The sequence below is a fragment of the Apostichopus japonicus genome, chromosome 20, assembly GCF_037975245.1.
Source record: "Apostichopus japonicus isolate 1M-3 chromosome 20, ASM3797524v1, whole genome shotgun sequence".
In the NCBI taxonomy this organism is placed as follows: Eukaryota; Metazoa; Echinodermata; class Holothuroidea; order Aspidochirotida; family Stichopodidae; genus Apostichopus; species Apostichopus japonicus.
The window spans coordinates 18,591,582-18,617,992 of NC_092580.1; the positions used below are offsets into that span (position 1 = coordinate 18,591,582).

The window sequence follows — 26,411 nt, forward strand, 5'->3', positions numbered from 1 at the left end:
TGTCACACTTGTTGTCACAATGTCACAATGTTGAACATTGGTTATACAAGATAACTGAAGTTATAAAAACTGTTCAAGAAGATTATGTATCTGCAGGATCACATTTATTATACTATTTAGAGGGAAGGATTGTTTCTATATTACTCTCTTTTTTTTTAGGAAAAACTGGACTTAACGTCCATGCACGCGCTGTCTTAACGCCGACAAATTCAAGGAATTTCTTATAAAACAAATGTCTCGTTTGGTGTTAGTCTAATATAAACTTCCTTGGCATTGCTTTACCTTTTACAGTTTACAAGGTTTTCTTTTCATCCAGTGCCATGGATGGCGGCATCGAAGAACCCAGTGGACACTTCCCCTCAGTCACTGCTGCAGAACTAACCCGGAAATGTGCCCCTATTGATAATTCCGAAATGCCATTTTTTTTTTTATTTAAAGAGCGCCATTTGTTGAAAACTTAATTTATAGATCTATCCAGAACGTGTTTTTTTTTGGTGGGGGAGGTGGGGGGGTGGGTGCTGACAAACATTAAAATACTAGAATTTATGGTATATCTGCAGAAGATTATTTTTTATCAGGAAGTTCGAGGTACCATGGTTGAGCCGTTTTACAATTCGAATCACAGTCACATATTCCACCCCCACCCCCACCACACCCTCTCACCCAACCCAGAATCAGTTCAGTCCTCTTTCGTCTCCCCAGTCCAGTGCTCTGTTTTACTCAAACTATACAGCTAGTAAAACGTGAATAATTAAACTTTCTTTTCGTTAGTCGCGATGTAATTTACTGCCAGGTATAGCTTCGTTAAAGTCGTTCTTGCGTGAGCACTCCTGCACCTGGCGATGACTTATAATGTTATAAGAAACAAATAAGCCCTTATATGTTATCACAAGATAAATGAATCAAAACATATTCGGAACAGATGTATCTCATAACTTCAGAAAACAGAAATAAATCAGCCAGTTTTTCAAACTGCCTCACTTATTGCTACACCAGAATGATTTCTTGGTAATTTTATATTCTCTCTCTAATTTTCTCGTTGCGTTGATCTCAGTTTAGTACATATCTTGCTCATGCATGGTCATTGAATTCAGATATTAATTACCACATATCTAATTACGTGGTCTTCGGTATATGAAATAGTATAGGCTTTATCTTAAATAAGGAGCCAAACTTTATAAACCCCCTGAGGCGAAACATGTACTCGACAGAAGTATCATGTTATGCTCATATAGATACAAAGACATTATGAATAATATACCAATTATTATATATATATATATATATATATAAATATATAGGCCTATATATATAGGCCTATATATATAGGCCTATATATATATATATATATATGTATATATGTATATAGTTTCAATTATAGTTCGAATCGCGGATGTCACGAACGAGACCTGTACCTTAGGGGCGTTCATTATTTATTTAATTGTTGTTCTCGCACCGGCCTATAGTTGGTCTTTTTACTTAATATTGAAATTCATAACTTCTTTTCTTGTGTTTATGTGTCATCAGTTCATAGTGAGTCATGTCATCATTTAAGCTGGCTTTCCCCCATGGCTATTGTGCAACATCTGAGAATAGCATGCTTCAAGATACACTTAATTATATTGTCTACATCCATGAATAGACAATGGACCCCGGGACATTCCTTTTTATTGGCACCGAAAGCTAACTTGTGTCTGCACGGGAGAAAATTTGGAGGGGGGTGGGGTGGAAGTTTAAATATACCGATCCTAAACTGACTCTTAGTGATTTCGATACTGGGGAAGTCAAGAAATTTGGATTATTATGTTATGTTATTTCTAATGCAATTATCTTGAAAATAGAGGTTAGTTGTCTTGCAAAGAGGCTCTAAGGGTCAGATGGGTATTCGTATACTACGGCATATGCACTTGTAATGAGTATGCAAAACTCTCTCCAGCCCTCCCGTAACCCGCCGCTTGGAACTAGGCTATGGTTACGCTAGTTACTCTTTAACCTTTAATTTACTTTTAAATACGTATATACATATTTATTAATATTCTTAGCTTTATGCAGGTGCGAATTTCGTGAAACACTTATCAAAGAACAACGCATATTTATGTATAGCGTATATAACTTTCAAATCACAACAACTCATTCTCCACATGTTTCTGTGAGTTATTGCCCTCATTGATGTACTTAAATACTTTGGTTTCATATTTCCACGATGCTAACTGCACGTCAGTGACCTTTACATGTTCTAGTAGACCCGTCTGTGTCTCTCTTTGTTAGACTAATGTTAGATTCACTTAAAAGGTTAAAGGGATCATGCTAACAATGATGTCAAGTACTGGTTAATATGTTTCTGCATTTTACATCATTGAAATTGCCACAATCTGTCTGTAACATACATAGATGGAGAGATAAGATACGTGAGAACATATCCTGTAAGTCTTAGTTTCACAATTCAACATTTTTGTAATAAAAACGAGATAAAATGAGGCACGCAGTTTGAACGGTTTCCATGTGAAGATGTCTATACGTGGCACAAATGATTTTCTATATATAGAATTAACTGGTTCATAATATTCTGAAGTTCTACAACTCACTAATTCAACATGCAACGCTGTAAAAGACGAATTTATATCGATTATGGCAGTTTATGATTGCCGTTTAGTCAGAAGTAGATACTTTTTCTTTTAGATGAGAAAACAATTATTCATTTACTTTAGTGAAATCGCATAGTTACTTTTTCTTTTAAATTATACCATTTATAAATTTATATAAACCTGAACCAGATGCTTTTACCTACAGATCCCCCACACCTCACATGTCCACATACCCCCACATCCTCCACCCAAATTTCCCACATCCCCCTCAACATGGGAGTCGATCTGGCTCAGTGCAGGGGCGTAAATCACGTCCCCACACATTCTGAAGTTGGGGGGGGGGACACAATATCAAATGTCTCCCTCAGATTAGTGACTGACTCGTGTAGGTGCTAGGCCTACCAGGCTCATAATGACTCGTGTTTCTCATGAAAAAAAGCGCAAACTTTGTGCTATTATAGATTTAGTATAGTTAATAATGTTTTATTCACATCTGCTCAACCCCCCGATGAAAACTAGAACTTTTCAACTGGGTTGAAATAGGAATGACTGAGGCTGTATGCTAGGCCATGTAGATAATGAAAGCCCGAATCATTCTCTAACCTCCCTTTCCAGTATATTTGTTTTGCATATTTTATAGTATGTTGTATCATCACGTACAAGCAATATAATACTACATGTAATTTATATTGTGCATTCAGTTTGGTTAACAATTCCATTTGAGATAATTTTAAGTGTTTTTGAGATAATTATATACTCATAGGAAGTTTGAGACAGATACATATATGATGGTACTAAGCCTGGGTGCTAAGCTGCTAGTCTTGTTGTTACAACCGTGTTACTCATTATACCTCAAGTTATTCAATCATAGACGCGGATCAACGTTACTGACGTTCAACCCTCTCCCATTCTCCAACCACCCCTTTCGGTTACATAACATCAAAAGAAACTATAAATAGTATACGTCGCCACAAAAACTACTTTAATGTTGCAGCTTAAAGTACAACGTAGAAATTAAATCCGCTTCCGTCACGCTTCTTATATATATATATATATAATATATATATATAACAATAATATATAATATATATATATATAATATATATAACAATAATATATAATATATATATAAATATATATATAATATAACAATAATATATAATATATATATATATATATATTGCGGCACTGCAACAAACCTCAAGATACACAACTTTGGCGGCCTATAGTTATTTTCTGATAAAATATATATATATATATATATAATTATACAAATCAAAATTTCATACCGTAGAATGATATCCAGGATGAGTTGATTCTTTGATCGATAACAAAATATTCTATTTTCTTCTCAAGTGTTATGTTCATTTATAGAAATGAAGAAACCTTCAAACCATCCCTGGAGATGTCAGGCGTTACTTGGACCGAATCGAGACTTTCCGCTTTTCTGTTTATTTAGAGAAAATTGGCGATCAAAATCAACAGTTTTGCTGATCTTTTGTAGAGATTTGGAAGATCCCATCTTTATAATAGGTAAAATTTGTTCCAGTTTACTGACAATGGAAGGAAATGATTTTTTTCTACCATGGTATATTGACAGTTTTATATAAGCCTCGCTTCATGCACTGTGTGTTGTTGACTGCCTTTCGGTCACCTAGGACAGAAGGTTGAACTTTCTCCAAAGGACATTGTATAGGCTACTTGTTGTGACCAAATGTTTCAAAGATGTTTTGGGCTAAAAGGTTAATGTTTTGCAATGCATACAAAGGGTACTATAGTCGTGTACAATGGATACGAGCACGACAAGCCTGAAGCCAGAGATTGTCGAATCCAAGACAAATCCTACCTATGGAGACCCGTGTTCAAGCCCGAACCGCAGAGGCCCCGCGATCAAGTCCTGGGTTCAGTTTCACGTGTTCCTATATCTCCTGTGTTTGAATCACGGAAACCTCGTGTAAATCCGAGTCCTCGTTTCAGCAATACGGCATTAAGCATAGCAAAAACAGCTGAATGAGTTTGTAAAATAACAATCATTGCAACGCAATCAAATTCACTACAGTGTTACAAAGTAGGTGTTACTTTATAGATGAAGTAATGGCTCAGTGTAACTCCCAGTTAACAATATATTGAGACTGTTTGCCATGTGACCATGATGTCAAACACTACAACGTGTCCCTCCCGGCAGATACTATGCATATGACTTTGGTCAAAGAATGAGAAAAAAAGGAAAGAAAATTAGGCTACTTATCAAGACAAGTCAACTATAAGATAAAGCCTGGGCCCGAAATCCAATTAAAGGAATTAAAATGGGTGGCGCAAATACACCCACAAAGGCGCACAAACGGACACATTGCGTCACCTTACCCAAATCATCATGGACCTCCTAGTGCACAGTAGTTCACATAAATTTTCCACACCATGACTACCACAGCTATGGTAACTGACAGAGCTCTAATATAGGCTGCAAAAGACCCCATTGTTTGATCAACATGTACATTACAAATATGGGATGAGATAATGACAAATATCGGTATCAACCATCCGTTTCTCCAGCTCTTTCCACCACCCCACCCCTCCCCTATCGTTAAAGTGTTCCGTGAGTCAGTTCTGTCAAGGTGATATGATAACTCAAAAGTTAAAGCAAACCTCACTCTTCCGACAATTTCCAAATGAGGAATCCCGCAATACCTCACTATATCAATCTCCAAAGATATCATAACTGTGGAAATTAACACCCTAAAATTAAGTGTATTCTAGATGATGAACTTCACAGAGAAAAGATGTCAGGATTGGAATACGATTTATTTGAAACATGTTGATATTTTCCCTATATAACATTGTGCAACGGATGACGTTACCTAGGCTTACGTGTGACTTTTTTACCGATAAAAATAGTTGACCAAGAAAGGAGAACGCTTTTTCAACACTTCGTGATCGTTAATGAAGTGACAATTGTTTTTTAAGAAGACAAACAAACGTTGACTAATTCTGTACCTATATTCTGGATCACGGCATCTATGCTAAAGGTTTAAAATTAACTTAGTATACCGGATGCATATCTTGTGAACTACTTGTCCAAATCATTGAAAAAGTTGGCAAATGGAATAATTGAGCCTGTTTTCGATTATTCTGTTATCTCGATTAACGTGGGTTTGCCCATGCGTTATTCATACCCACGTAAGTATATTTACGTATATTTGGGCCTGAGAAGATTCAGAAGTCTTTTACAACGGGCTCCAACTTTTCCATCTGTTTCTTCTCCTGATTCGGTTTTCTTCTGTTGCAAATATGCTTAGTCGGCAGTCTTTTCAAATTTCGATGGGAACTCGAAATGGATTAACCGAGTAAATTGTTTCCTCTTCTAAAGTTACATCCGAAATGGACAATCGATAGATAAAATCCGCGCATAATGTATTTTTTTTAATACTAGCTTGGTCATCGTGGAAGCTTGGGTTCGTATTCACGACTATACTCATTAACACTGGGGTGGGCAACCTACGGCCCGCGGGCCACATGCGGCCCGCCAGTGATTTTTTTTGCGGCCCGTGAGATGTCTCAAGAAAAAAAAAATCAATCTATTTTACATCATCACAAAAAACGAGCTACCTGCTTAGAATTTATCGGCACTAATGATGCTGTCAGGTAGGCCTATTATCCCCATTAACTATTAACTGTACTGTATTGACATTATGTTTTTGTAAATACAGATGAGTACACAAACCTATTGCTTGAAAGTCCTCGGAATCAAAGGTTTGAAATCAACAGCCCAGTCAATTTTAACTCATTATATCTGGCCAAATTCATTCAAAAAGGTTGCCCACCCCTGCATTAACATAACGGCAGAACCTCACGAAGGACATATAAATATGAGTTAAGGCAGTGTTGACTGTCGATACGATTAAAGGTAAACGGAACAACTTTGAGTGCAGTATTATCTCTGTAGCTGGTATGTATACTGCCCTGAAGAATTTACAATTGGAAATATACGAAACTTAATGTATGGAATGCTGCTCTTAATGCCTAAATCTTCATGTTAAACAATTGCTTAAAACATTTTAATTACTCAACCCAAAATGCATTCCCTTAACTTAATGTAAACAATATTATAGCAACATATTACATTCAACATCAAATGTCTTTGAAATACATGTTCTCCATTGTGAACATGTTATTTTGAAGCCATACAAATGTTGTGTTCTTTCTATTGAGTAAATGTTGCTTCTGTTATATGTTTGCCAGCTAAGTTGTCAAGTCATTCTGATTGGCGAAAGGCTGACTATTAAACAGCCATTAAGAAACAACTAACCTGGAGTGTTAGCGGTAGATAAAATATGTTTTAATAATGTGAGATAAAGTGGATTCTATCATCCTCCAAGGGTTCGATATATGCACTACCGTATCCATTCAATCATTTTTTTAAATAGTTTTTACTGACATTTTATTGTCACCGATAACACAAACTAGATTGGTTTCTGCTTTCAATTTGCACATGGTAATCAGTAAATTCATTTGAGCAAAGGTTCGGTGTTGGAGTCGCCATTTTTCTTGTAATTTACGAGTAATGGAATATTCTTGTACCTTAGTAACTGGATTAGTTATTCAATCAACATTGCATAGCATAATGAGGCCTGGTGGGCCCTATTCTCCTAATATATTGAATGTACGGAGTGGATCAAGGTGCTTGATTTTATGCCCAGGCGTTATCTTGGGTGACAATTCTTAAACAATATTTGTTGTTGGCCAAACGAAATCAATTCAACTGTCACGGGGATGCACTGGGGTATTTACCCCGTCTTTACCCCACTCGACCCCATCACAATCCCCCTCCCCAACCTCCGCACATACACACGAAGACAAGTAATTAGTTTCGTTCAATATCACAAATATATATAATATCAAATTTAAAGACTGCTGTGCTAGTATAGGGTTAAGTTATTACGTCACTAAGATTCCTTTATAGCTTAATCTACAATAAACTCATTTGAACAGCAACACTCTCTCTTTCGGTCATTTTAATACACTGGTTGAGGATGTTTTCAACCTTTTTTTTTTTTTTTAGTCGACCAGGAAAAAACCTGGGCACGAAAACCAAACTACCGAACGACTGATCCGCTCTCAACCCCAGTCCCCTTGCATCGGGACTGTGACTGTGTGATCATCGTCGGGTGTGCATCACCATCCCTCGAAAGGGAACAGATACTACACATGATCTTAGCCAAAAGGCCGAGAAGCTTTTATTTCTTAGTATGCAACCGACCTGTTGTTGGGCATTGATATTGACCGAATGTCTCTTGAGTTCTGGTTGCCATTGTACTATATTTCTGCAAGTCAATGGATTAACATTCTAATGCACAATGATAAGCTAAGATCACTGGAATGTCAATAGGTACAGGGTATGGCAAGCAAGTAGCGGGCTGTAACACTCTTTGTTAAAACACTATTTGCTATGTTAACTGGTATTCTATGCATTGCCACGTTTACATCAAACTGAACAGCCAAAACATTGTATAACTAAAGTGGCTTGAATTACGGAAAAAGTTGATTTCCTTATAATGTTTTAATATTTAGACGTGTATGACAGGAGATTTTCTCACGAGATAACATTCAAACTTTAAAGTCAACATGGCTGTCACTATAACACTTTCATACTAATGCTGGCCACGCAACGAGAGGAACGCAATGGGCGTAGCGTATATTTATTCCTTCTTCTTGAAGGTAAGTTTGCGATTCGGTATTTACTTTCATTTTGCTTAGAACTGCCATTTGTGCTGGATCTGAAATGACCATGTAATGTTATTCCATCGAAAAATGACTAGAAATATGAAATTACAGTATTCTTATTTATAAATGCAAAGTAGAAGACACGAATGTTTTATGAACTGTAGTATAATAAGTAGCCAGGTTAATCTCATATGTTTCCAGTTATGTGCCAGTATCACATGACTTGATAAAATCGACGTAACTAACTCACAACGAAACGAAATGTGTAGATTGAAAGTCATTATTATCATACAACTATGCAACTGACAATTCTTAATCTACATAGTATATTAAGACAACTGAATGACACCCTACTCAAAAAAAATCATAGAAAAAGTTTCGAGATTTATATATATATATATTTATATATATATATATATATATATATATATATATATATATATATATATATATATATATATATATATATATATATATATATATATATATACCAGATTTGGTACTCAATAACCAAGTAACCGTAATTCGAGTTTATTGCGTAACTACACAAACCCCCTAAGCAAACTATAACTGCATTTGCCTGCAAATACGCAGTATTGTAGTGCGCGTGGAGTGCTTGCAGTATTCGGAAGAACTTTCGGTTGTTCATGGTGGGTTTTTTTTGGGGCGGACAACACACCAGGAAGTGTAGTCATGCAGATACCTACAAAAGTGAGGGCACTTGTGAGCGCCGTGACCGGCTCAGAATAAGATAGTTACGCAGCTAGCCTCTGAAACTGTAAATGTACAGAGACTATACGAAGGTATAATTTTCAACGTCCAGCCATGTAGGTTCACTTGCCAGTATTGCCAATATTGTAGAGCGCACGCGCACTACCACAATGACAGTGGAAATAAATCACAAGCTAGGCAAACGAATTGGTTATGAGAGCTTTCTTAAGTAACTTAAATAGTTTCCAATCCTCCCGTGTTTTGATTATGGTAGTTATGAAGTAGTCAGTTTACGAAAAACTTGACAAAAAATGTTTCCGTTTCAAAACGAGCAAACCTAGAACGACAGACGTCAGACTCGCACACGGCCAAAAAATGAAATGTGAACATAGAAGACAAAACAAACGAGACACACAAAACAGCTTTTTGTAATATGTACATAATATATTCTTACTGCAAAACAGCTTTTTCATAGAAACCGGTTGAAAATCATTGATATATACAAATTTGTTAACAATAAAGTTAATTGACTGTGCGGCTGTGGCAAGATTCCATTCAAATTTGAAGAAAAACAAGGAAAATATCATACATTATTGTGTTTTTGTGTGTGTGCGTTAATGTATGTGTGTGTCTGTGATGTGATACGGTCTATAGTATAGGCCTATAGTAAGAAAATAGTCTCAGCGAAAATTAAAGGGAATAACGTCACGTAAAATAAAAGCGTTAATTTTATGACAAAAATGATTAATTGTATTCTTAGTTCACCTAATTTAATTTTCATCTTATTTTGAGTGGTTCTTGGAGTTAGTTTAGTAAATTTGTTGTCCAAACTCGAACAGATTAGTTAGCTGAACTTGTGTGTTTGAAGTATATACAGCATACAACGCTCTTTGCGTGCATCTATTTATTCTCATTGGAGAATAAACTTTACATGGAAACATGTTACATCGAAATTGGAAAGATCAGGATTGATATACACCTAATAAACTTTAAACTCATTAAAAGTTGAAATGGTCATGATACAAAGACATTCAAGGGTGCCATAATAAGTTCTAATTAACGATTGTTTAGTAATCGCCTAGGCGATCGTCTTAGCTTAACTAATTAAAAATGATTGTATTCAATTGTTTTTAAACACCGGATATGTTTTCTGTAAATTTTCTTCGAACTAGAGCTTAACCGGAAGAAATACCGGTACTTCTGTGATACTTAACAAGGTATTCCACACGAACAGACAATTTCACGGACATTCTATAAGTACGATTTTTTCTCGCATTCTCACATCCAAATGTAAAAGCTAAATGGCACAATATTATGAAAGATTGTATGCTCCTAGAAACAGAGGAAATGACGAATTTCTTCGTCTAGTTTCATTTGTGTAATATTGTTACCCCCGTATATGCTTTAACTATACTGTTATAACAACACTATAGAAATCAAAACTACAGTATCAAATAATTGTTCACCGAAAGGCAAAGAGGGCGGTATACTTTTTAAGAAAAAGTCGCCCAGTAAAGAACCTGGGCACGAAAACCAAACTACCGTATGGCAAGCCGTTTTACTTTTTATTCGATATTTGATGATATCATCAAATATTTGGTGATATCAGCAAATAATTGTTGATATCATCAAATCATTTGATGATATCATCAAATAATTGCTGATATCAACAATTATTTGGTGATATCAGCAAATAATTGTTGATATCAGCAATTCATTTGCTGATATCACCAATTCATTTGCTGATATCACCAATTCATTTGGTGATATCACCAAATAATTGCTGATATCAATAAATAATAGCTGATATCAACAAATATTTGCTGATATCAGCAAATGAATTGGTGATATCAGCAAATGAATTGCTGATATTAACAATTCCGACATATCACTAATTAATTAGTGATATGAGGAACCGAATTGCTGATATCATGAAATGATTTGGTGATATCATTAAAAGATTTGCTGATATCAGCAATTGAATTGGCGATATGTTGGAATTGCTGATATCAACAATTCATTTGCTGATATCACCAATTCATTTGCTGATATCAGTAATTCAAGCGTATCGAACCAACGTCTACACAAAGGAATTAGAAACGAGCGCCATCAACAGGCATTCTTTTTGGGTCTTAAGGGCGCTGTTTGACTGGTAGCGGGCACAGAAAGGCGCCTGGTGCGCGGTTAATTTCAGCCTTGGTTATAGCGATCAACGGGAGGGGAAAGGGGACTAAGTTACACAGTACCACTACTGCCACTGGGAGAGGTACCTTGGCTACTCATGCACTTGTGACAGGGAGGACAAACATTGGGCAAGCACCGAGTAGGCCAGGCCTATAAACCTATGAAAAATAATATCGGGGTGGCTAAGTAGCTCAATATGAAATACCAAAATGTAAAAAGTATACCCTGGTCGGCGGGCGACAGAAACAGGCTGGGAACTGTGTCCATTAGACTGGCTCCCCGATGGTGGCTGCAACCAGTGGCGGGAGATTTGTTTCAAATATTGGGGTGGGGGACTTTAACTTGACGCGTAACAATTCCCCCACCCCAAATTAAAATTGTTCGCGCACTTCGTTATTTTGTATATATATATATATATATATATATATATATATATATATACATATATATATATATATATATATATATATATATATATATATATATATATATATATATATATAAATGAAAATCGTAATGAGTTGGAAAATCAAGAACAGTGAAAAAACTTTCAGCCTCCACCGGGATTCGAACCACGGGCCTCCCGCTATGTACGCGGACACCCTAACCACTAGGCTATGGACGCTGATTGTATGTCCAGAGGTTCGAAACCGGTAAGGAAGATCGTAATTCCACTGTAGGCGTTTGTCACCTATATCGAACAATACTAGTTCTGTTTTTGGTGACATATTTTGCCCTACTCTAGAGATCAAACATGATGCTATCCAACTCGAAAATCATTTGTGATTCCTAAAGCCGGATCTCGAAAGAGATACTTTGAACAGACTTTATGTTAATGCAATGGAGGTAAACGACAAAGGCAAATGAATATATATAAATGAAAATCGTAATGAGTTGGAAAATCAAGAACAGTGAAAAAACTTTCAGCCTCCACCGGGATTCGAACCACGGGCCTCCCGCTATGTACGCGGACACCCTAACCACTAGGCTATGGACGCTGATTGTATGTCCAGAGGTTCGAAACCGGTAAGGAAGATCGTAATTCCACTGTAGGCGTTTGTCACCTATATCGAACAATACTAGTTCTGTTTTTGGTGACATATTTTGCCCTACTCTAGAGATCAAACATGATGCTATCCAACTCGAAAATCATTTGTGATTCCTAAAGCCGGATCTCGAAAGAGATACTTTGAACAGACTTTATGTTAATGCAATGGAGGTAAACGACAAAGGCAAATGATTATATATAAATGAAAATCGTAATGAGTTGGAAAATCAAGAACAGTGAAAAAACTTTCAGCCTCCACCGGGATTCGAACCACGGGCCTCCCGCTATGTACGCGGACACCCTAACCACTAGGCTATGGACGCTGATTGTATGTCCAGAGGTTCGAAACCGGTAAGGAAGATCGTAATTCCACTGTAGGCGTTTGTCACCTATATCGAACAATACTAGTTCTGTTTTTGGTGACATATTTTGCCCTACTCTAGAGATCAAACATGATGCTATCCAACTCGAAAATCATTTGTGATTCCTAAAGCCGGATCTCGAAAGAGATACTTTGAACAGACTTTATGTTAATGCAATGGAGGTAAACGACAAAGGCAAATGAATATATATAAATGAAAATCGTAATGAGTTGGAAAATCAAGAACAGTGAAAAAACTTTCAGCCTCCACCGGGATTCGAACCACGGGCCTCCCGCTATGTACGCGGACACCCTAACCACTAGGCTATGGACGCTGATTGTATGTCCAGAGGTTCGAAACCGGTAAGGAAGATCGTAATTCCACTGTAGGCGTTTGTCACCTATATCGAACAATACTAGTTCTGTTTTTGGTGACATATTTTGCCCTACTCTAGAGAGCCTAGTGGTTAGGGTGTCCGCGTACATAGCGGGAGGCCCGTGGTTCGAATCCCGGTGGAGGCTGAAAGTTTTTTCACTGTTCTTGATTTTCCAACTCATTACGATTTTCATTTATATATATTCATTTGCCTTTGTCGTTTACCTCCATTGCATTAACATAAAGTCTGTTCAAAGTATCTCTTTCGAGATCCGGCTTTAGGAATCACAAATGATTTTCGAGTTGGATAGCATCATGTTTGATCTCTAGAGTAGGGCAAAATATGTCACCAAAAACAGAACTAGTATTGTTCGATATAGGTGACAAACGCCTACAGTGGAATTACGATCTTCCTTACCGGTTTCGAACCTCTGGACATACAATCAGCGTCCATAGCCTAGTGGTTAGGGTGTCCGCGTACATAGCGGGAGGCCCGTGGTTCGAATCCCGGTGGAGGCTGAAAGTTTTTTCACTGTTCTTGATTTTCCAACTCATTACGATTTTCATTTATATATATTCATTTGCCTTTGTCGTTTACCTCCATTGCATTAACATAAAGTCTGTTCAAAGTATCTCTTTCGAGATCCGGCTTTAGGAATCACAAATGATTTTCGAGTTGGATAGCATCATGTTTGATCTCTAGAGTAGGGCAAAATATGTCACCAAAAACAGAACTAGTATTGTTCGATATAGGTGACAAACGCCTACAGTGGAATTACGATCTTCCTTACCGGTTTCGAACCTCTGGACATACAATCAGCGTCCATAGCCTAGTGGTTAGGGTGTCCGCGTACATAGCGGGAGGCCCGTGGTTCGAATCCCGGTGGAGGCTGAAAGTTTTTTCACTGTTCTTGATTTTCCAACTCATTACGATTTTCATTTATATATATTCATTTGCCTTTGTCGTTTACCTCCATTGCATTAACATAAAGTCTGTTCAAAGTATCTCTTTCGAGATCCGGCTTTAGGAATCACAAATGATTTTCGAGTTGGATAGCATCATGTTTGGAAATGGCACTTCTCGGGCTTGAAAATGATCAACAAATTGTATACTTTGGCCTGAGAATCAAGTTTTCCCAATAGTTTTTTTTTTCTATCCATAACCTTTTTCAAGATTGTCACCAGTCACACATCATGTTCGACCTCATCGCTTCTCCTGTGGATCATTGCTTTGGAAGGTAATACTACGTAACGGCCCGTGACAATACCCGTCAGCCCCACTTTTCAAGGTTTGAAGCCCATTATTTGTTCAGAATTTGAATTATAAATTCACTTCAAAACATATCCATAAATGTTGCACTAAATTTCATCTATGGTCAACCAATATAGAAAAAAAACCTTCAACCCCTAACAGACCGGTCAGTAGAGGGAAGTATGATGAAGAATGTTGGTCAGGGAATTTTCGAAAATTCAGACACAGTTAATTTATTGTGTACAAATATTATAAATATAAAACTTCGATATCGTTAAAAAAGACAAAAAATATCTTCGCCCCACCCCCCCCCCCCCTACTTGGCTACGTGCCTGCGGTTAGAAATCTTGTAGGAAACAGACCAAATGGAAACCCAGTGACCCAGTGAACCCATATCGATGTGGATCATATATATGATTGTACGTACTTACACTCATACACAAGAGATGTACAGACATTATGATAATAATCATGAGTGACAACATGCTATACGGTCACAGGTCACAGAAACGACGACGAAGAGTCATTTACCTCATAGCGCATGTGTTGGATGAAGTTTTAGCCACCGCCAAATAGGATTTGGATAAATAATCTCATGCATTATTTTCTATTTATAGCCACACAAAAACACTATGCCACCAAATATTGGGGAGGGGGATATTAGATACTATATCCCCCACCTAAAATATGTCCACCCCCCCCCCCCATGATCGCCGCTCATGGCTGCAACGTTCCGTCTGGCTGTGCCTGTGCGTCTGCGATGGAAAGGAGCTGATCGTGCACAGCTGCTATTAAATTGAACCTGTGCTCATCGATGCTCGCGTTAATCCGTTCTAAATTTCTCTTTTCTTTGGAGAAGACGTTCTTTCGCTTCAGAAGCATTCTCATTGCCAGTTAAGAGCCTCTCTACTTCGCCCAAAATCCGAGAACTTCTGTCAATAACGATCTGTGCTTCATTAAGTTTACCGCAATCGTCAAGGTGAAAGAAACGCTACCCGTACCCTGTTGTCTCGTCACTGTCATTTGCATGTACTGCACAGTACACTGACATCGTGTGCGCATGCTTGTAAGACGGGCTGTCACGGTTGAATTACTGATATCATCGTCACGGTTGAATTACTGATATCAGCAAATGAATTGGTGATATCATCAAATGAATTGGTGATATCAACAAATGAATTGGTGATATCAACAAAAGCATGCATTAGTGATATGTACGGTTCATTTGCTGATATCATTAAATCAATTACTGATATCACCAATTGATTTGTTGATATCAGCAAATGAATAAGTGATATGTTGGAATTGTTGATATCATCAAATGATTTGCTGATATCACCAATTATTTGATGATATCAGCAAATAATTGTTGATATCATCAAATGATTTGCTGATATCATCAAATGATTTGCTGATATCACCAATTCATTTGCTGATATCACCAAATAATTGCTGATATCTGCAAATATTTGTTGATATCAGCAATTATTTGTTGATATCAGCAATTATTTGATGATATCAACAAATGAATTGGTGATATCAGCAAATGAATTGGTGATATCAGCAAATGAATTGCTGATATCAACAATTATTTGCTGATATCACCAAATAATTGTTGATATCAGCAATTATTTGATGATATCATCAAATGATTTGATGATATCAACAATTATTTGCTGATATCACCAAATATTTGATGATATCATCAAATATCGAATAAAAAGTAAAACGGCTTGCCATACTACCGAACGACTGATCCGCTCTCAACCCCAGTTCCCTTGCATCGGGATTGTGACTGTGTGATCATCGTCAGGTGTGTATCACCATTCCCCTCGAAAGGTAACAGATACTACACATGATCTTAGCCAAAAGGCCGAGAAGCGAGGGCGGTATTGTAGAACTTAGCATGCATACAATCCGGATGTGTGACCTGATTAATTCACTTTGGTTTCGGCTTTGAGTATAACGTTTATGTATGCTGCCATGTTGGACGAATCTAACCGCAATAGTAATTATTGACTTTGCGATCCACGTTATAGTCATTGCCGACTTTGCAATTCGCCTCACCCCACCCAACAATTTTACAAGGCTAGTTAGAGTGACTCCATAGTTTTCCCTTTCGGGTAACCAAAAATAGCAACAGCTCTCAATACGTAGTTCCAATAGACTTATATGGAATTCTTCACTTTGTAACTGTAACGTAAGAGGCAAAGCATGGTTTCTAGCCATAAAATAAAATGGAAGTACATATTGGATTATATATAACTGAAGGCCTTTACTATAGGGGAAAGAACTTTATAACAAAATGGCTCTCTGCTTTTATACGAACAAAGGAGAGCAAAGAAACACATGATTGCGTAATCATAATGACCAGCTGTACGCATGCCACTCAATTCAATTGCCACTCAAACACTCAATTCATTTGCGCGATAAAAATGAAAGAATATTTTACACTACTACAATATCAAATATTTTACACTGAATTTAGTTTGCAAGAACTTTTGAAACTCTTACTGAAATTAACCTATATATAGACGCAGTGTATTTATATGAAATTGTCAAAAAAACAAAAAAGAAGTCCGAACAATACTCCTTTATTTTTGAAAACTTATATTGGTACCCTACCAAATGCTTAAAAAGCGATGTGGGCTTTCCTCCCCCACCCCACCCCACCCCTCCACACGAAGTCCTCACCAGCCATTTTCACCCCGTTCATATGTTTTTTCTGTATACCAGCTCTGGCTGGTATTTCGTCTCACCCAACAGTTTTAATGTTCTTAATTAATTAATTACTTCATTGAAAAGGTGACAATGAACTCTTTTAGACATGTTCCCAGCAGTATAATCACTCTTTTGAGGAGTGAAATAATTCACTCTACTCTATCTATGGGTGACGTCATGTTATGTTAACTCTAAAGGTACCGTAGTGAGTGTTTTAATCTTGTCATAAATATACAAGAATTCACTCTTACAGGAATAGACTGCAATCAACAGTTTATCAAAATAATCATTTGATACTGGACACTCTCAAATAGTAAATTATCTTACTGTGTACTATTAGCTACTATTTTACATATAGGCTAATTGCCAATATTTCTGAAAAAAGGGAAATGAGTTTCACCGAATGTGACATAAACAACTTGTTGACATTTAGGCGATATAGACATGTAACAGTGCACGTTCTCTTCTCTGTGACGTGTTAACTCATTTACCATTGCTTATCACCATCACCACACCCCTCCCGCATATCAACTATACAATAAGTTTTAAAAATGTACAAAAAAATGCGCCTCCATATCTCGCGGAATTCTTTGTTGCCAACGCAGAAGAGAAGGAAAATCACGAAGCCTTTAAGGGACAGAGTTAAGCTGAACAATACATCGAATATGCTGACCCCTTCGTATCCACTTATCTCAAAATACGCCAAGCTCAATAAGCCGAAGCCCCAAGACATTCCCAGTAGGGTCCAAATAGCGACAGAGTTCATAACCCTGAACCCTGCAACTCGCCAAAACGTTTTCGAAGATCCCATTTCCTTTGAGCAAACCAAACGTTGGAAGATTCTGACGTTACAGACACCATTGAAGAGGAACATCAGAAATATGACTGGAACGAAACCATGCTTCATAGGTGGACCCCAATCCAAGAAACAACTGTAATATGTAAGAAATGTGTAACGAAATTACGTACAAAAAGCTGAAATGATTGCTAGATACACAAGTCACTGGAGGAAGTATTCAATACTGACTAAAAGCTACGATATCAATACGTTACGGCGACGCCTTCAAATATAACAAGAAACTTGGTGTTCTACCATTTATTTTCTTAGGAGTCTGCCCAAAAAGAAGCAACGGCGGTATTGCAAACAAACACATACGGTATGTGTCCTGACGACCACCCAAAACCTACCCCCCCCCCACCCCTTCTCTCTTTGAGTATTCCTCAACATGAATTCTCCGTACCCGTCTGTCGAGCTCGCTAGTTATAGAGCGAAATCCGCTATTGTGATCCACTGAAAGAGGCTAAACAAGGAACCAGCCACTTTATTCAAAATGAGGTAAAAGCATTAAGATCACAAATAGTTTGTACTATTATTAAAGATAATGCAATATATTATCAGAGGTTTCGCTCGTCAGGCAACCTAAGCATATAACGAGATTTTGTGTCTCGTGCGTCGTATGGAACTATATTGTCGTATTTAATTTACAAAAAAAATCTCCATTTGGGTCCATAAAATATACAGGGACGGCAGAATCCAGTGGCGGAGCGTCCATACAGTCAGAGGGGGCGGATGCCCCCCCCCCTCTGACGGACTCAAATGGACTGCTGGCGCCCTTTTCAGCTTTTTACCACTTTTTACTTATTCGCGATTATTGACTTTTCTATTGCGCTCTCAAATACCATGACATTTGTCACATTTTGTTGGTGTAATTTTCTGACAAAATGGCGATGACACCTATGTATTCTTCATTTATCTGCAAATTAGCAAGGCCCGGAAAGGGTCATTTCCGGCGATCTATAGGGAGTATCTTTATTCCAAAAATTTCTGTACGCTTCGCGCCAACCTGGGGTGGCGCTCCGCTTAGATAGTGTCCAAAACGTCCCTATACAGACCATTCTCGCCCCCCTGACCAGTACCCCTAGCTCCGCCACTGGCAGAAACCTTTAACTTAATTAAACAAACACGTAATATTTTGTATTTGTAATTGTTTGATATCGTTAATATTCACAGGGCCGTTACCACTTATAATAAAGAGTTGCATGCCCCGCCCCTCCCTTTCCCTCACCCAAAGTGGCTTGCATGTTATAACACACGCACACCAACTCTGCAACGTTTCAAGTTGTACAAACAAATGTAGTGAAATTAATGGAAATAATAGCTCGATTTTGCATTTAACCACCCTTATCGAAACACAAAAGTCTCAAGTACACCTCTCCACAGAGACCTCTCTCTCAGGATAGTCGGTAGCCAAAGTCTGTGTCCCCTTATAAAATTCTCTGACCATAATATATACTGGTCTGAGAATATTACCATACAATAGAACTATAATACAACCGAAAAAATTATTATAATTTACAGAGTACTCTTTCAACCAACCTGAGCTGATTTCTAGGGTGTACAAATTGTCTATCCCCCCCCCCCCACCACCACCACGAAAGCTGGCTACGCACCTGGTATATACACACATAGAACACAGAATAAATATATTTTTATAGAAAGAACGTAACTTACTATGATTTAGCAATATAGTTATCTTTCCAAATTGCCAGAGTAACGCCAACTGCAAAGATGGGTGATCCTAAAGTAAAATGATGTATTTAAAGCATAACTGTTTTCGTGTGTGATATAAACTGGATATGTTAATAATATACAACAACATTTGTTTGAACTGGAAACAATTCATCATATTTTTAATGTTAAAGTTGTAGTAACATGTCGAATGTCACTTCACAATTTCTTGAAAATTACCATAAAACTGTCTGATTAAATGTCTCCACACAAAGCCCACCTCCCTCCCACCTCCATCTCCTCTCCCTCTCCCTCCCTTGCCTCCCCTTGCCTCCCCTTGTCTCCCCTTGCCTCCCTCCCCCTCCCCCCTCCCTCCCTCCCTCCCTTCACCCGTGCCTCCCCTCCCCTCACCTCCCTCCCTTTCCCTCTCCATTTTCCTCTCCCTGCCTCCCTTCTAACTCCCCTTCCTCACCTCAACCAATACCAACCACTTATTATCTCGTATACGCTTTGTCACACTGTTTCATACGAACTCTACTGATCAACTTAGCTAAAGCTTACCCCGAGCAAATATCCCTGCTTTGCAAAGAAATTGTTATCCAGTTGTCTTGGATACCTTCACAAAGAGAAGATACATGTGCATAGCCTCCACACACGCCCAGGTCATTGAAGCTAACACTAGATACTGTATGATGGCAGCAGACGACAAACACACGATAGTTCCGACAAGTTTGTTCTTCATTTCTCTCCTTTCAATGCCAAAACTGAAAGCCAAGTAAAATCCCAACAATGCAATAGAAAGATTCAGCAAAATCTTTTGCGGCATCTTTGCTCTCATTTTATCTGGAAAAAAAGACAACAGAAATGAAACTGAAAAATGTTAAACCATGATTCAGTTATTACCTTTCATGGCATCAAAAGCATAAACCGGCTCTATTGTGTCGGAACTTATAATATGCTGCAGCACCGTGTATTTCTACGAATCTAGAATTAAGGGGCAATGAGTATATGATCTGGGACGACGAAACGTTTATAGCAAGCCAAATGGGCCATAACGTCTTTATAGTGCGTATGCTCGAGACAACCATTCAAAGTGCAACAGTTTCAATCCTTAATAAGTTTTTCAACGCGTGGTTGATGCTCGACAACGTGTATAACAATATGGAAACCTGGAAGTGAGATCCGAGTTTGGCTTATTGCGTGTACCGTACCAAGTTGTTTGTGTAAACTTCAACGATATGACGGATTGAAACCCTATGCAATTGTCGTTCTCGACAAAACTATGCGCCAGGGTTTTCGTACCTTCTAACTGATTAACATTATACCATTTTATAATATTGTCGACTTTCCCTGCGAAATATTGACAAACGTAGAATGAAAACGATGAACTGATTTGGTTGTTTCGAACGTTACTGATTGATGTACTATTTAAAGTCTCAGTACTTGTTTGCCAAATTTAAACATCGACCTTTCCAGCTTACTGCCCTAAAAGCTTGGTGAAAATAACACCGTTCTATGCAATTTTCATATCAATATTTATTGTTTTTATTGAGTTATCTGTCGTTAAACATTTTGAGCTGAATAAAATTCGCCAGATTTTTGTTAACGAGTCCGTAGATTCTACAAATTTCAATCAAGATTTGCAAGCCCCGCCCAACAGATCATGCGCCAATCAAATCTCACCGTTTTCTTTACGACCTTCACTTTCGTGGCTAGCCTGTCTTAGCTCCCTTCTCTTGAATAGATATATCTTTCTCTCAGTCTTACCGATGTAGCTTGCGAAATTGTGTCATTCTCCAGCATTGCAATGAATAAACAGGTGTTTTCAGACGTTTCCTCCGTGGAATTGTGACAGTTCTTTAGTGCGTGAATCAAATCGACTTCAGAGGAGCAATTGCGTCGAATGCGCAACGCTTGACTGTACGGAATATTTCTGTACAGTGACGTGGATGGCAACTGCTTTGTAAGAGGTAGTTGTGCTTGTTCGTGGGTTTATTGAACAAGTCTGTTTTGAGTGAACCATTTTGTAGGGTCACAGTGGTGTCCAGGAAGTGAACGCCATGTCCAGAAAAATCAGCAGTAAATTTGATAGTGTGATGAAACGAGTTTATGTCATCAATGAAGAGTTTTAGATTTGCCTCACCATGGGTCCATATCATAAAGATATCGTCAATGAAACGTAATATATATATATATATATATATATATCTGGTTTTATTTTGGCTTTACTTACTTGTTTAATAGGAAAGGTCAACTGTATTGGAGAGTTTCTTGGCAAATCTTTGACTTCTCGTCCTTCAACATTGATTCCAAAAATGTTACTTGCAAGTTCTTTTTCTTCCTTTTTTTTGGTAAAGTTATTTTCAAATAAAACTGGGGGATTAGTAGACAAGGGATGGAGAGAAGAAAGAAAGAAACCAACAGGGGAAGAGTAGAGGTAGGAGATAAACAGTGGAGGGACAAAGAGAGGACTAAGGGAAGGGCTTGGGAATAAACTGGAGAAGGACAAAGACAGAAAGGTGTGGAGAAAAAGGGTGGAAGAGAGCTATGAGAAGAGGAGTGAATGGGGGGGGCAAGGGGAGAAAGAGGGAGGGGACAGAAGAAAAGTTAGTCATGTCCTTCCTGAATGTTGAGTCCATGAGGTTGAATGGTGCCAAGGCGTTGCATCCACAGCCTCTCTCTGCTGATTCGTACTAGGTCAGGACGGCTACCTAAGGATTCAATCCCCTGTAGGGACATGTCGTTAATGGTATGGTTGGGAAGGTTAAAGTGTTCTCCAACTGGGGTCTTAGTCTTCATGGTGTTGACTGTGGATCTGTGACCATAGAATCGCTTCTTGAGGGTGGTTTTGGTTTCGCCAACATACTGGATGCCGCAAACTCTACAAGAGATCAGATATATGACATTAGTGGTTGTGCAAGTGATGTGACCCTTAGTCTTGTATGTGAGTTGCTTGCTGTGGCTAGTGATGGAATTGGATTCAACAATGTGGTTTCTGCAGATTTTGCATCCCGAAGTACTATCACATTTGAAAGTACCATGCTGAATGGGTGTAGGGTTAGAAGTTAGTGGTGGAACAGCAGCACGCACAAGAAGGTCTCGTAGGTTGCGCGGTCGTCTGTAGGCGATGATGGGTTTTTCAGGGACGGCTCGTTGGAGTCTATCAGAAGTGAGGAGAATGTTGTGGTTGTAAGAGGTGATTTGCTGAAGAGGAGGAAGATTTGGGTGGAAAGTAACAACCAGGGGGAGCTTGTTGTCGCAATCTCGTCCCTTTTTGTTCTTCACTGCCAATGTAGATGATCTGGAAAGGGAGCGGACTCTCTGAATGGCTTCAAGCACCCTTATGGCACTATGTCCCCTGGCAGTAAGGTGTTTTTCCAAAGCATCTGTATGGCGAATGAAAGAGGAATTGTTAGAGCAAATGCGACGAAGACGAAGTGCTTGACTGGAGTCTTGTGCAAACTGAATTCAGAGTAACTGTCATAACATCCCACAACATTACATTACATGAGGAAACAGAGAAAACAGCAATGAATCCAGTCCCACACCCGAACCGAGACTTTATTGGCCCGCTCTATCATTTTCCCGATTTATGGTGTACGTAACTCCTAACTGTAGCGATAATCAACTCAAGATAACCGTTTCAAAATACAGCTTTCCCTATATGGAGGTATTTTGGCTCTCAGAATCTAACCACTCATTGTTTTGTGTATGCCGTTTATGCGAAGAAAACAATATGCTCACATAGCCCACATTGTGGAGAAAGTTTACAGTTACATTGGACAAACGAGCAGAGAATAGAGTAAATATAGACATAACAAGAGACACAGAGGGACTGACAGTTACAATGGACAAATGAGCAATGAATAGAGCAAATATAGACATAACAAGAGACGCAGATGGACAGACAGTTACAATGGACAAATGAGCAGAGAATAGAGCAAGTATAGACAAACAAGATACGCAGATGGACAGACAGTTACAATGGACAAATGAGCAATGAATAGAGCAAATATAGACATAACAAGAGACACGGATGGACTGACAGTTACATTGGACAAATGAGCAAAAAATAGAGTAAATATAGACATAACAAGAGACGCAGATGGACAGACAGTTACAATGGACAAATGAGCAATGAATAGAGCAAATATAGACATAACAAGAGACAGGGATGGACAGAGAGTTACATTGGACAAATGAGCAGAGAATAGAGCAAATATAGACATAACAAGAGACGCAGATGGACAAACAGTTACAATGGACAAACGAGCAGAGAATAGAGCAAATATAGACATAACAAGAGACACGGATGGACTGACAGTTACATTGGACAAATGAGCAGAGAATAGAGCAAATATAGACATAACAAGAGACGCGGATGGACAGACGGTTTCAATGGACAAACGAGCAGAGAATAGAGTAAATATAGACATAACAAGAGACACGGATGGACAGATAGTTACATTGGACAAATGAGCAGAGAATAGAGCAAATATAGACATAACAAAGGAGACGCAGATGGACAGACAGTTACAATAGACAAATGAGCAATGAAAGAGCAAATATAGACATAACAAGAGACGCGGATGGACAGACGGTTACAATGGACAAACGAGCAGAGAATAGAGTAAATATAGACATAACAAGAGACACGGATGGACAGATAGTTACATTGGACAAATGAGCAGAGAATAGAGCAAATATAGACATAACAAAGGAGACGCAGATGGACAGACAGTTACAATAGACAAATGAGCAATGAATAGAGCAAATATAGACATAACAAGAGACACGGATGGACAGATAGTTACATTGGACAAATGAGCAGAGAATAGAGCAAATATAGACATAACAAGAGACGCAGATGGACTGACAGTTACATTGGACAATTGAGCAGAAAATAGAGCAAATATAGACATAACAAGAGACACGGATGTACTGACAGTTACATTGGACAAATGAGCAGAGAATAGAGCAAATATAGACATAACAGGAGACACGGATGGACAGATATTTACATTGGACAAATGAGCAGAGAATAGAGCAAATATAGACATAACAAGAGACACGGAGGGACTGACAGTTACAATGGACAAATTAGCAAATGAATAGACATAACAAAGGAGACCTCTCCTGTTTTAATAGATCATCAATTGTTTAGTTGTAACCAGATAAATCTCTTGTTTATATTGAGAAGATTTATGGTTGGTTGGAATTATGGTTGGTATGAAGTGAAGGTGTTCTCAGAGTGATACAAAAGTAACAGCCTAATGTATAACGTATTTTGTTTTGTTTTTAAATTGTAGAAGGATGAATTACTTACCGAACATTAAATATAGGAAACCAGAAATCGGCAGCAGATATGACTTTGCCATCCTGAGATTTTCTAGTCCGAACACAAATGTTACAGATCACGTTTTTCAAATAACACATGAATAAATTCCATATGTAAGAAAAAATATTTATATTATAAAACAGAAACAGATTCAGCTATTCGCACAAACGCATTAAGTTCACGCTCTGTTGAAGTGACTGCAAACAATGTGATCATATTTAGTTTATTGGTAATGTCTGTTGTAGTTTTATTGAACAGAATGTTGTACTTCCTGGTTGATATACGCAAACTGATTGGTCGGGGTTATTAAGGAGTGGTTACTAAGAAAGGTCATTACCCATTTCCTGACGTTCGTGCAGGCGCTTGGCAGATCGTTCAAATTGAAAGATCATGCAGGTAATGCATAAGATAGTGACAAGTCAAATAATAATAATACCAAAGTGTAAGGAGTAACTTATACTTACCACTCATAACGTTGCCTCTATACTGATAAGTTACCATAACCCTTTATAGGGTTATGCTATACTTAAAGGGTGTGAAGACTCGCGCAAAAAGAAACGTCTAATGCCGGTAATCTGACCTAGTTTCGAATGAGGTGTAACAGAAGTGTTAGACACTACCATCGATCGCAGAAAATACACACACACACAGCTTGCTATTATCAGTAATTAGACACTAGTGTATAGTCAGTACATACAGTTGCATACAGCTGCAATACCCACATCACAGTGTTCAAACAATACAGCGATGGACATCTCAGGTCCAGCTAAAGATAACAAGGTATCACGTTTCATTACTGTCTGCATATTGTAGCGACACGAAAATATCGTCACTTGCAAGCAACGGAAAGTTAACTTTTTCAGATGGCCGCACGCGGTTTGGGGCGAGTCTAAAGAGTAATATGCAGAAACAGAACACGCAATATACCATATAGTATTACCACATTTAGTAACTTATACATCCGCTCGAAAAGGGAAACCTTTGTAGAAGTAAACCGGGTCTAATAGTGCAGTGATTGTTTTGGCATATTTTCAGTATGAGACCATCGTTGCTTTTTCAAATGCTCATATTCTCATGCGGCAAATTGCGGAAAAGGAACAATAGGAGAAATTTGTTTGATATGTTATCAAACAGGAATGGTCTTACTTGTCTTGCATTGGTTTAGTTGTCAAATTTGCATAAATTTACGTATATGTGGTGTGAATTAGATATCCAATTCTGAATTTGGAAATTAGATGTAAATTTTAAAGAAAAAAATAGAGAAATTTGTCAGTGTGGTTTTTTGACATCACACTTGTTTGCTTCAAATTCACTTTGGGCACAAAGCGTGTCAACTTCCCGCAAACGAGTTAAAAATCAAAATTATAAGGAATTAAATGCAATCTTCACCAGGAAGTTAAGACTGACACTTTTTTTGCTGGACCTAATCCTTGTCAGAAATTTGGGATCTCGTTGCAAAAATTCTACATGGTCATGGTATACGGAAGACTGAAATTGCAGTGAGTGGCCAACCTATGAAGCATTCAGTAAGATGATACGTATATATATATATATATATATATATATATATATATATATGTACATACACACATGCACGCGGCACAC

General features: G+C 38.0%; 1 protein-coding gene and 2 pseudogenes across 5 annotated transcripts; all 3 read right to left on the reverse strand.

Moving 5' to 3' along the window:
* Positions 1–7,745: 7,745 nt before the first annotated feature.
* LOC139962266 (U2 spliceosomal RNA) lies at positions 7,746–7,820 on the reverse strand (annotated as a pseudogene).
* Positions 7,821–15,980: 8,160 nt separating this feature from the next.
* Positions 15,981–26,290, reverse strand: LOC139961921 (uncharacterized). 5 transcript variants are annotated; one of them, XR_011791085.1, is made up of 4 exons: positions 25,271–26,290; positions 20,030–20,311; positions 19,472–19,538; positions 15,981–17,891 (listed from the first exon to the last, which is right to left on the reverse strand). XR_011791085.1 is itself a non-coding variant. In XM_071961613.1 (2 exons), the coding sequence occupies exons 1-2, from the start codon at positions 24,844–24,846 to the stop codon at positions 22,076–22,078; spliced, it is 831 nt and encodes a 276-aa protein (XP_071817714.1). In that variant the 5' UTR covers positions 24,847–25,228; the 3' UTR covers positions 21,852–22,075. The 5 variants fall into 5 exon arrangements, 1 of the variants encoding a protein (XP_071817714.1); XR_011791086.1 differs by lacking the exon at positions 25,271–26,290 and adding an exon at positions 24,795–25,262; XR_011791087.1 differs by lacking the exon at positions 25,271–26,290 and adding an exon at positions 24,795–25,261 and having other exon boundaries at positions 20,030–20,232.
* On the reverse strand, positions 16,047–16,123 carry LOC139962270 (U2 spliceosomal RNA; annotated as a pseudogene).
* Positions 26,291–26,411: the final 121 nt, after the last annotated feature.

Bases quoted from the DNA above. Each gene is read 5' to 3' on its own strand.
- LOC139961921 (XM_071961613.1), bottom strand. From the start codon at position 24,846: ATGGCAAAGTCATATCTGCTGCCGATTTCTGGTTTCCTATATTTAATG. The intron at 22,855-24,794 runs GTAAGTAATTCA...TTCGCCATACAG, and splicing joins TTTCCTATATTTAATGTTCG to ATGCTTTGGAAAAACACCTT.